Source organism: Oncorhynchus keta, chromosome 4 (assembly GCF_023373465.1).
Source record: "Oncorhynchus keta strain PuntledgeMale-10-30-2019 chromosome 4, Oket_V2, whole genome shotgun sequence".
Taxonomy (NCBI): domain Eukaryota; kingdom Metazoa; phylum Chordata; class Actinopteri; order Salmoniformes; family Salmonidae; genus Oncorhynchus; species Oncorhynchus keta.
In genome coordinates this window covers 17,424,103-17,436,386 of record NC_068424.1, presented here as the reverse complement: position 1 = coordinate 17,436,386, position 12,284 = coordinate 17,424,103, and the positions used below count along the sequence as shown (strand labels likewise).

Sequence of the window (12,284 nt, the reverse complement as noted above, 5' to 3'; positions counted from 1 at the left end):
CGGGGCGATAGTCATTTAGTTCAGTTACCTTCGCTTTCTTTGGCACAGGAACAATGGTGGACATCTTGAAGCAAGTGGGAACAACAGACTGGGATAGGGAGCGATTGAAAATGTCCGTAAACACTCCAGTCTGCTCAAGCTCTGAGGACACGGCTTAGGATATTGCATGGGCCAGCAGCCTTGCGAGGGTTAACACGCTTAAATGTCTTACTCACTTTGGCCACGGAGAACGAGAGGTCACACAGTAGCTCTTTTTCCAATGGTCAAATTAACTCACAGATTGGTCTTGGGTACTGTATAAAAACCTACAACTACTACCAGGGTGACACTTCTCATATGTATGCTTTCACTTTTCAGAATTACAAGTGTGTGGCCACAGGATGAATATTGTAAATAGATATCTGCCATGTGGGATTACAACGCAACAAGCATTAAATATCAGCCAGCTGTCATAGTAAACAGTGCCACCAATCAATCACCAATATAAAAGCATAATTATCATTTCCTACATGTTTTTTTCGCTTTGAATAAAACAGTAGGTAAAAACGTTGTATTTGGTCATATGTGGAAATGTGCTTAACCGTCTTTTAAATTTTGTGTAACTTCTAGTCAAGGAAGCATAATGCTAAATATATTGGCACACTCCACCTACCAAGACCATTGCCAAATATGACCGCTGTCACCTCCTTTTATAGGAAGCCTTGAGGTGGTACCACCCAGCACATGGAGAAGGGAGTGGATTTCATACCTAACCCCTCCCTTGAGGTGGTACCACCCAGCACATGGAGAAGGGAGTGGATTTCATACCTAACCCCTCCCTTGAGGTGGTACCACCCAGCACATGGAGAAGGGAGTGGATTTCATACCTAACCCCTCCCTTGAGGTGGTACCACCCAGCACATGGAGAAGGGAGTGGATTTCATACCTAACCCTCCCTTGAGGTGGTACCACCCAGCACATGGAGAAGGGAGTGGATTTCATACCTAACCCCTCCCTTGAGGTGGTACCACCCAGCACATGGAGAAGGGAGTGGATTTCATACCTAACCCCTCCCTTGAGGTGGTACCACCCAGCACATGGAGAAGGGAGTGGATTTCATACCTAACCCCTCCCTTGAGGTGGTACCACCCAGCACATGGAGAAGGGAGTGGATTTCATACCTAACCCCTCCCTTGAGGTGGTACCACCCAGCACATGGAGAAGGAAGTGGATTTCATACCTAACCCCTCCCTTGAGGTGGTACCACCCAGCACATGGAGAAGGGAGTGGATTTCATACCTAACCCCTCCCTTGAGGTGGTACCACCCAGCACATGGAGAAGGGAGTGGATTTCATACCTAACCCCTCCCTTGAGATGATGTAAAACCATGTTTTTTTCCTTATTTATAGTGAAACATGTCGATATGGTCATAATGTTGAGTCGATTTCAATGGTAGTTGAACTGCTAAGGGCCAAAATATTTAGATTAGATTTACAACTGAAACAACACTTTTGCATCAAACTGTCAAAATTAAGACCATATCGACGTGTTTCACTATAACTAATCACAAAACATCTGGTTTTCCATTAAACATTATTTTTCCCCATAACATAGTTTACTCTTTAACGCTCCATATTAACTCCTCCTCCACGTGTACCGGATTGGTTAAACAGTGCAGAAGAGAACCACCCCTGACAGTTGTTTTTCTTGTCAAATCCAGTATTTTGGGGATCTCGTTTCAGGCGTTTATTTTACGCCTGCTACGTAGGTTAGCCCCTGGCTTGCTTGGCTGCGTCAGTGATAGGCTGGCCTACTTCACTCAGTTGTTGATATTGCTGCGAAAAATGTAAAAATCTAATAATGTAAAAATGAAAGCATAGTCTGATACCGAAATACATCCTCAGAATTTCTGGCTGCAATACCCCGACGTGAGTTGTTACAACACCCCCGGTTATGTTATGTTTCATCTGTGAGCGAAGGCGCCCTTATAAAAACTGCTTGATTGAACTGCATTCAACGATGTCAAATTAAACTGATGGATTTTGCATACACACTGCACCGTTATCACGGGGATAGGCCACTGATGACAGTGGTCAAATCGAGACAGTAAATTGTGTCATGGAGCTCGAGCCCCCATTCTCCAGATGATATGACGTCTCTGGAGTGTATTCAGTGGGTTCTTCAATCAACTAGTGATTTTCATCACACTACGAGTTACAAATAGGTTTATTGCTGCAAATAGCAATCGGAGATTGGGCCTTGAAAACAGGAGCAATTAACGAAGACAACGGAGTTATTTTATTTGGAGACTGGCGGACCTGAAGGCCTTCTTACTGGCTATATCAATATAAACTTACCCATCTTTTCTCTTTGCTTTATATACATGGCCGTAGGTGCCTCTCCCCACTTTGCATCCCTCATATTCAAACAGGTCCTCTACACGTTCTCTCTCCCCGGTCAGCATCACTTTGAAATCATAGTCCATCTTCTCTGTTGTTTTGGTCAATTATCTTTTGCTTCCTTTTAAAGCGCCGCTTAGGAGGCAACTTACTTCACAACCCGGGTTATAATTTTTAGTTGCCTTCCCTCGCGTCGCTCTCTCCTCAGCCCTGTTTCCACATCTAACCGCTCGGTTTATGTGTACCAGAGAAGATGCCGGATTCTTATCCGGGACGAGGGGACAGGTATGGGAACGATTACTAACCCTTCTATGTATTCTCTTGCTACTGCGTTTCTCCAACCGGTATCTCACTGGGGAGAACATAAATTCCATGCACGGCTTTGTCGTAAAATGTCGTTATGTAGACTGTACAGAAAGAGACTGGAGAAAAGTGTTTAGAGCACCACGTGGACTTTAACTCTTTGTAACGTGAAGGGGCTAAAATTCACACAAACAAATATATAGTATTCTGTTCAAAACTTTGGTACCTCTGCAGCAAGTTTAAAATGTTCCCCCTTCACATTTTATGGCAATTACTCCTCTCCTTAATAATACATCGATGTGGATGTCCACAATTAGACAATTCTGGCGTCTAATAAAGGCAGAAAGACTAGTCAAGATACGCGCACAGACATTGACAAACGAAAACATTTAATTATGTCATTTTTCCAATTGCATTGGAAAATGACATGTACCTCATTCTAGAATAATTCAGACTGCGGGGGAAAAAAATAGCAAACTTCGTGATTTTATGTAAACTACATTTGTGAAAAATAACCTGTTACATTGTAAAGCAGTCGTCTTCATAGTTAAACAAATAATAATACATATACATTGATTGAAACACAACAATTAGATGTTTTAATCCTCGTAGTCGTGCGGTTTCATTGGGTAGGAACTAATCTGACATTGATAGTGTTTGGTCAGACGGTGAGAAGTGTAGCACAGGTGGTCCCATCTTGGCTACATTGTAATCAGAGCGGAGAGGAAAGCAAACCCGTCCATATTACAGCTGCTGTGTCAGGTACAACAATCCCTTTAAATTTCGTTGTCATTGCTATTTACTCGAGCCAATAACACTGTTTAGATTGAGTATAGTATGCACTCTGTTCGTGTGTTGCTTGTCAAAAAAAAGTATTATTTATTGGTCAAACCTTTCACCAGAAGATGGCTAGTTAGCTGTCGGCAACTAACAAATGCGTTGCGCATTCAAAATGACAGCTCGCCGCTTTGAAAGGCAATGTGAAACCTGCGTATAGGTGTGAACAAGATTCTTTTGTAGTTGGAGACGTTTATATAATTCTGTTGCAATAGTTAGGTGACGATTCTTTGTCCTCTACATAGTCAGTTTGTATGGAGCCCGACTTTTCTTTGTCATGTCCCTCCTCCGTAGTGCAATGTTTGGACTCTCGACGTGTCTGTGATCATTCCTGGGTCGGTGATTGGTAACTAGTAGGATGACAACGTCAGTTTTGTTGCTCCTCCTGTGTTCTCCAACATGGCCTACTATATTATGATGCTTTGTAGAGACGGCGTTATTGCTCCAAATGCCGTGATTGTTGCAACATTTACGGCCGACGAAATATGTTTTGCTGTCTATCGCAGTGGCATTGATGCTGTTGTATAGAGATTTTCTGATGAATCCAAGGAGGTTAGCCAGCTAGCTGTCGGAACAAAAATCTAACCTTCCCTGTTATGTCAGCTCAGCCGACCTCTTACTGGCCATGTCTCATTCCACATCAAAATGGAACTTGTTGTTTTGACTTCATCGTTCATGGCTAAAGGTTGGCCACGGAAACCGGTTTAATAATGTAAAGGCAACGGGAGTTGCAAAGTCACATAATTGCATTGATCGAGTAATAGCCTTTCTGTAAATCCTACTTTCACGTGACACAGAAGCTATTGGACTGCGGTTTTTCCCCAGGGAATTGGATGATCAGTAAAGCCTCGTTCTAATCTGTGCTTGTCAAGTGTGTCAGTGACGTGTACATTAGTTGTATAGAATCTGTCAAATATGTCTGATCCCAACTCAACTGCTCCCTATGATTGAATGATGGATGCATCACAATAGTGCCCTGGTAAGATCCAGCCAGGTGTTCCACAATTCTGACACCCCTATCACCCCTTCCGTGTGCCCCAGCGGTTTCCATGGTGATGGACCCTCCCGGTGGGCGAGACGAGCGGCGGCGTCAGGCGGAGCGTCTTCGAAGGGAGGAGGCGTACTATCACTTCATCAACGATCTCAGCGAGGAAGAGTACCGCCTCATGAGAGACAGCAACCTGCTGGGCACACCTGGTGAGAGGAGCCTAGAACACCTGACCTTACTAGAACCCCAGGAGCCTAGAACACCTGACCTCACTAGAACCCCAGGAACCTAGAACACCTGACCTCACTAGAACCCCAGGAGCCTAGAACACCTGACGTCACTAGAACCCGCTATAATGTAGGGCTGCACAGCTCCAATCACTCAGGGCAGTGGTGTTTGCTGGTTTTCCTCCATGTTTTTAAATCACAGGCTAATTTGTATCAGGACAGCCACGTGCCCGGTCCCCTAGCCAATCAGTGGCGCTAATTAATGCCATGGAGAAACAAAAACCAGCAGGACTGCAGCCCTCGGATTGGCGTAGTTGTCCACCCCTGTCCAAACCCAATACACCAATGCAGACTCGCTAATACAATCTAATATAGGCCGTCATTGTAAATAACAATTTGTTCTTAACTTACTTGCCTAGTTAAATAAAGGTAAAATAAAACAAACATTTGTAATATCACATCATAATATAATGGCTCCATGTTGGCCACTAAGGGCTGAACTGGACCCTCAACAATGAAGCATATAACCTACCCCATATCATACACCCTCCATCTTGACCTAACAGGGGACATGTTATTCCCCAGGTGAAGTGACAGCGGAGGAGCTACGGCAGCGCCTGGACGGGGCAAAGGAGCGTGTGTCATCTCAGCCCCGACCTGAACCACGCCCACAAAATACGGAGGCCGGAGAAGAGGAGGGGAGCAGCGGTGAGGGGGAGGAGAGAGGGTTAGGAGGGGCATGGAAGGAATATTGGGGAGGAAATGGATGCTAAAGGGTCTAGCCTGTATAACCTAAACTTGACAGGATGTAATGGTTCTCAAAAGGTTCATAACCTAATTGCTGCTGTATAGTACTGACATATTACTAGATAATTACAACTGACTTAGTTCAGTAACGAGCCGCTGTCTGTATAGGTACTGCTGAGCCGGGAGCAGAGACATCTAATGGCGACTCGCTGCTGGAGTGGCTGAACACGTTCCGACGAACCGGGAACGCCACACGGAGCGGCCAGAGCGGCAACCAGACGTGGCGCGCGGTCAGCCGCACCAACCCCAACAGTGGAGAGTTCCGCTTCAGCCTGGAGATCAACATCAACCATGAGCAGCCGGAACCAGGGGAGCACAGTGACACCCCCGACCCCTCAGAGTTGTCCCCTGTCCCCCCTCCATCCACAGCGTCCATACGCACTTCCCCTTCCACTCGCCCCTCACCCTACACCCCTGCCCGGCCCTCCCCCTATCCCTCACCTCGAGCAACCCTGGGCAGGAGGGCTCAAACCCGCCGTACACGCAGTACTACCACCACCCCTCCTCTGACTCCTGCACCCTTCACCTCACCCCTGTCCCCCCCTACTGCTCTAAGGAGTACAACAGCCCTCCACCTCCCCCCATTCCCCATCACCCCCCCTACCCTTCAGGATCAAAGCAGCCCTCCACAGCTCCAGTCCCCAAGCGGAGCTTTCCTCCCAAGAGGAGAGGCAGGAGGAGGGGGTTGCTACCCTGGACTGCCCCCGTGTAGCGCCCCAGTCTGGCCCCCAGGGGGCGTCTGTGGGGCATGAGCCACACAGCAGCAGGACTCGATCCCGCGGCCGGACCCGCAGGGCTGTGGCAGGAGGTGGGACTTCCTCCCGGTCATCTAGGAGACGTAGCCGCTCCCCTCTTCAGAGAAACCCCGCCCCTAACTCAGCTACCTTATCCCCTAATGGTGGGAGTGGAAATGGTGGCTCTAATAATATCCACACTGCCGAGCCCAGCAACGGAACTGCTTCTGTCTCCATGGAGACCGGTGAAGCCGTGTCAGAGCCGGCTGTAGTATCAGAGCCTGGTCCTGAGGCAGAGGAGCAGGAGGGAGAGGCACACACGGCCGGGCCGGGGGGCGCCGGAGGGGTACGCCGCCATCCCACCATCATGCTGGACCTGCAGGTGCGTCGCATCCGACCGGGAGAGAACCGGGACCGAGACAGCATCGCCAGCCGTACCCGCTCCCGGGCCCGCGCTGCTGAGAATACCGTCACCTTCGAGAGTGACAGTGGAGGCTTCCGGCGCACCATCTCCCGCTCGGAGCGGGCCGGGATCCGGACCTACGTCAGCACCATCCGGATCCCTCTGAGGAGGATCAGTGAGACGGGCCTGGGGGAGCCCAGCTCCACCGCCCTGCGCTCCATCCTCAGACAGATCATGACCGGCTTCGGAGAGCTCAGCTCCCTCATGGAGACGGAGGCTGACTCTGAGACCACCGGGGAACGCCAGGTCACCAGGACCCTGCTGGACCCAACGCAAACACCACCACACAGGCCTACCATAGCAGCGAGAGTGGAACTGGGGTGGAAGGTCAGGCAGGAGGGTGGAGATGGAGGCCGAGGGAGTGGCAGGGGCCGAGGAAGAAGGAGGCCAGGAGAGATTAGTCGGGAGTGACGGCGGTGCCGGTGGGGTCCCTACCCCCAATGAGGGTCGGCCGACGAGCAGGGACACAAACAACCTAGTGGAAAACGGCACACTGCCCATCCTGCGTCTGGCCCACTTCTTTCTGCTCAACGATGAGGAGGACGAGGAGCACCCTCGTGGCCTGACCAAAGAGCAGATCGATAATCTGGCCACGCGCACCTACGGCCAGGCTAGCCTGGAGGGAGAGGCGGGACGCGCCTGCAGCGTCTGCATTAATGAGTATGCCCAGGGGAATAAGCTGCGCCGCCTGCCCTGTGCCCACGAGTTCCACATCCACTGCATTGACCGCTGGCTCTCTGAAAACAACACCTGCCCCATCTGCAGGCAGCCCATCCTCCCTGTGCACCAGGACTGACCCTGCCCTGACCTTTGATCCCTAGAACCCCCTGACCCTAGACCGCCACCAGCTACACCTTGCCACCTGTTGGCTGAACTGAGCATGCCCGAGCGGAGTGGACGGTGCATGTACATAACGCTTTAATGTTTTCATTTATCATTGCGCTATCCATTGAAGGGAGGGGGGGGACTATAAATGCAGAGAATTAACAAAGCTTTATTTTTTTAGAAGTATTTTATTTTCAGCACTTTTTTCTTTCTTCCCCTCCTTGTTTCTGTTTGGCCACTCTGTCATGATGTCACTGAGGTCCACATGTAAAGATAGGACTTATGCTAATGAGCTACTATAGCCAGCTGCTGCTCCTCTACCTGATGCGCTGTGACATCACCCTGTCACAACCAGACTACAGTAATCAGTCAGACGCATCTCTGGACTTGATTTGGTTGAGAACGTGTAAATATGTCACCGCCTCCTGTGTTTTGGGGTTCAGAAGAGAAAGTCCTCAGTCACATTGCATTTTTAATCAGAAGCAGGAAACAGCCATTTTAAGTTAAAAGCTAATATTGGAATCTTCCATTTTAAAGCCCCGACATTCCTTTCAAAGTGTCCTCTATGATTTGACATTGTGTGGACAGAGGCTGTCGTGTATCCTGACTTTTGAATGAGTTTTCACTTGGTCAGTGGTCCCAAGGATCCTGTTGTTTGCCCACCTGTTCAGTATATTTCAACCGAGCCATCGAACCCCACAGATCCACAGTGGATGTTCAACATTTCATTCCGTTACAGCCTTTGACAGTAAAATATTAGTACCCCAAGTCAGAAAGAAACATCTAAAGAAATAGATTCAGGAAAGTGTGTGATTTAGCAGCAAGCACTTGTAGTAGAACTTGTCTATTACAGAGACAGGCCAATAATGTTGATGCTAGACAAGGAGTTGTGCAATATCATGGAGGGAAGGAAGGACTGTTTTTCATAGTTACATTTTAAATCATTATAGTGCTGTTCTTTCTCCCTTGTTTACTCCTTGGCATCAATGATTAGTTCCTCTGTTGGGAAATAGAGTATCTGCTCAGTAGTATTCTGTCCCTCTACCCTCGGCCTCCTAGAGATACCCCAGTAATCAAAAAGTAGTTCATCACCTCCCACTCCTTTAACGTTTGTGTTTTAAAGTCCCAGTTCTGGTAGAACCTGCCTGTCATGGCCGGATTTCCATGTTCACAAACCTGAAAGGAATGAATGGGTGAAAGCAAAATGGTTCCGGCACCACTCAACCATTTTCTATATCTATCCAATCCTTTCAGATCAGTGAACAACAGATTTCTTCCTCCATTAGCCTGGCCTAGATCTCAATGGGCTTTTCCTGCATGCAGTATCACCATGTTACCACCAGGGGCAGTATTCACCACAGTACAACATGGTGAGAACTGGAGGCCAGTGTTATCGGTGTCCAGGTAGGGCAGGGGTTTTCTGTCATTTGAATCCTGACCTTTGTCATGCAGACCCATGAGACAGGTGTGTGATAATTGGGTAATATTGCTCTTTGTATACTGCAGAATCTGAGCGTAGGTTCATTGTGGAGCTGTGAGTGTGATGAAGAAGTGTGTGTGTGGTAGAGCTGAAGGAAGTGACAAAACAGAATGTCATATGATTTAGCAGCATTAATCAGTCACCTGAATGTTAATCTAAGACCGAGTGGGAGGGTTTGTGGCCATCGAATTCAGAATTTAGTATGTATTCTGTTCCTATTTAATGAGATCAAAAACATCCTTTGAGATATTGAATACTTATTGTTATGTGATGAGATTAAAACAAACTGTTAAGATTAATGTGTTCTGTTACTGTGTAATATAAATATACAAGGGTTTTCTTCTCTGCTCCTTAACAATGGAATTAAATACAGCTTTGTTATGCCTGGAGTTATTTTGTGTGACTGTGTTTGTGTTCCTCACACAAAACCACTGTTTTTATCCACATCTCCTCCTATGACACGACATAACCCACTGTGATGGTTTCTTTCCCTGTCTTTAATTTGACTATCTCTCTCCCTAGGCTACAAACGACTCATAGGCCTATGAAATTAGATGAATGTAACACTTCATTTTTAAAAAATATCCAAATATTAAATAACCATAGTGCTAATAGTCATATTCCCTGTATCCATTTAGCATGCTATTTAACCTAGCTCTGCAGTGTTGGCCTCCTGCAGCCTATGGCTACTGCGTTACTAGGTTATTTTTTACACATGACATGTTAGACTAATTTATGCAACACATTGGCTACATGCATATCCAGTGGAAGCAAAGTGAGTCTGAACGAAGGAACGAGGTTAGCCTTTTTGTGAGTTTGGCTGAGGACGAAGCAGCACGAACACATGGCATCTATGCGCGCCCTCGTCGCTGCTGAGTCGACCCACCACGGTCCCTCGTCCTACTGGTCGGTTATGATTAATCTCCGAGCGAACTCAGCCTTGTCCCGTGCTCGCATTCCCCGCTGTGACAGTGAGCCACTAGCATGCCGGTGCCCCGGACGCCATCTTCCAGCCTGATACAGAACCGCACAAGTTCAGGATGTATTTCAACCGGCGATCGAAGAAGATCCACAGCGAGGGCGGTAAGCGTGGCTAGAGGGGACGAGGCATGTCTTACAGCTCCATGGGTATTTATAGGGATCGAACTGGCAGCGACATAACATTGCGACGAGGACTGATTGATTAATTCTGTTGACAATTTGTGCAATCTGGCCTATTATATATGTGCTTTAGGCTTTATTATTGGGACTATAGGGGTTGGGATGGCCTTGTTTATCCCAGGACTGCGGCACGGAGGCGGTGCACCCTGTCATAGGCTACACAGTCAGTGCATGGCTAATTTTCTATTGGCATGGACTGACTCGGATTGTGGGCTCAGCGCTTCAACTGAGCCAGTGTCGAATGCTTTGTATAGCGTAGCGTACTGTGCGTAATTATGCTGTGCAAAAATAATTCAGTAAATACCGGTAGATGGAGACGAGGTTAGTGTAGGTTAGCGGGGACCGAGATGTCATGTCCTCACTCGTTCATGCGCACGTAATAGACTAGCCTACAGAAATGCCTATGTAGGCTATTTGTCCACGGAATCGATTTACTTTCCCAGGGCGAATGGGTTAATGGTGTGAAGGGTGCAAACTGTCAGGATAGGACATACTTTAGTCCGAGAACACATGACTGCCCACAGTTCGGCCCGTTGTTTAACACAGTCGTTACTTAAAGGCAACGTGACTAAGGGATCTTATTCTAAGCCCCTAGCGGGAAGGCCATCTCACCTGTTAAGGTCACGCGGGACCCACACAGTTGAACACGACATCTGTGCTAGTTTAGGCTACATGATAGAGACATTATCTGGGCTTGTATACTGGTGCAGAATAGTGATTGGTCTTTTGGGGCTATTCATTGCGCTTTTGTCCCCGAAAAAAAACAGTGCGTCACAGATGCGCTTTTGCCCTCTATGCGTTACAGGGACAGCAGAAAGCATCATTGCACAGTACTCCACATACAGCGCATACTTATTTTATCCACGGACTCTAGCCTATGTACACACGGAAAATCCTAGCATGATTATTGGCGTTTTGACCATGTCGGGGAGTGACAGCTATAAGTGGTTTTGGGTCAAGGCTGCAGGGATTAGAGAGGAGGAGGTCAGGGTTTTGGGAGATAGTTGGGGCAGGTTTGATGCAGCAATTGTCCTGGAAGAGGGTATGCATGTGGCTGAATGACCTTGAGTGACTGGCACAATTAACTGGCACAAGTGCATTGAGGCGGGTGTTTGTGTGTGACTGAATGTTTTTCCTCCAACAGGTTTTAGTGAGAGACTCCAGGGAAAGCTGATATTGACAGAAAAGTACTTTTACTCTGGTTTAATAAGGACAGGAGTCAAGACAGGACAACACATCCGGGAACAAACACTCATACTATCCCTATAGACCTATTAATGGACCCCCCCCCCCCACCCCAGTGACATTTAAGGGAGATGTTGACAGTTCTTCACTGATTATATATTGTATGTACAAGTGTGTAACCTGTAAGGTGTGAGATGGGAATGTGGTTTTTGCATATCCCACTCTCCCTGAGACACACTCAGAGAGTGGGGTCAGGGATCAGACATTATTGATAGCTACCCAGGAGCAATTAGGGTTAATTGCCTTGCTCGGGATTCGATCCAGCAACCTTTTGGTTACTTTCCCAATGCTCCTAACCGCCAGGATACCTGCCACCACATTACTATTCTGTGTGTGTATAGTCCCCAGAGAAGTGTGGTTTGTTTACCATGTATAAAGATATAATGATATAAATCAGGCTATTGTCTGTGTGTCTGAGGCGTGTCTTTCTGGGGACATACACTACATGACCAAAAGTATATGGAACATCTCATTCCAAAATCATGGGCATTAATATGGAGTTGGTCCCCCTTTGCTGCTACATCATATCAGCCTCCACTCTTCTGGGAAGACTTTCCACTAGATGTTGGAACATTGCTGCCGGGGACTTGCTTCCATTCAGCCACAAGAGCCTTAGTGCTGTCAGGCGCTGATGTTGGGCGATTAGACCTGGCTCGCAGTCTGCGTTCCAATTCATCCCAATGGGATTGAGGTTAGGGCTCTGTGCAGGCCAGTCAAGTTCTTCTACACCTATCTTGACAAAAAATATTTCTATATGGACCTGGCTTTGTGCACGGGGGCATTGTCATGCAGAATTTTAAATTGTTTAAATTTTAACTTTATTTTACTAGGCAAG

The 12,284-nt window shown here is 47.4% G+C and overlaps 2 protein-coding genes and 1 pseudogene across 3 annotated transcripts in view; 2 read left to right on the top strand and 1 right to left on the bottom strand.

Moving 5' to 3' along the window:
• LOC127919341 (cyclin-dependent kinase 8-like) overlaps positions 1-3,366 on the bottom strand; it is a 28,803-nt gene extending 25,437 nt beyond the window's left edge. Inside the window, 1 exon segment of the mRNA XM_052502867.1 lies at positions 2,338-3,366. Coding sequence (XP_052358827.1) covers positions 2,338-2,465 — 128 coding nt within the window. The 5' untranslated portion in view covers positions 2,466-3,366.
• On the top strand, positions 3,274-9,432 carry LOC127905979 (E3 ubiquitin-protein ligase RNF6-like; annotated as a pseudogene). Its single transcript, XR_008102610.1, has 5 exons — positions 3,274-3,444; positions 4,561-4,716; positions 5,320-5,442; positions 5,650-6,984; positions 7,040-9,432. The product of XR_008102610.1 is annotated as an E3 ubiquitin-protein ligase RNF6-like (transcript).
• Positions 9,433-9,801: 369 nt separating this feature from the next.
• The window catches only part of LOC118378446 (phospholipid-transporting ATPase IB-like), a 118,688-nt gene continuing 116,205 nt past the window's right edge, over positions 9,802-12,284 (top strand). Inside the window, exon 1 of the mRNA XM_052502857.1 lies at positions 9,802-10,126. Coding sequence (XP_052358817.1) covers positions 10,084-10,126 — 43 coding nt within the window. The 5' untranslated portion in view covers positions 9,802-10,083. The remainder of the gene's footprint in view (positions 10,127-12,284) is intronic.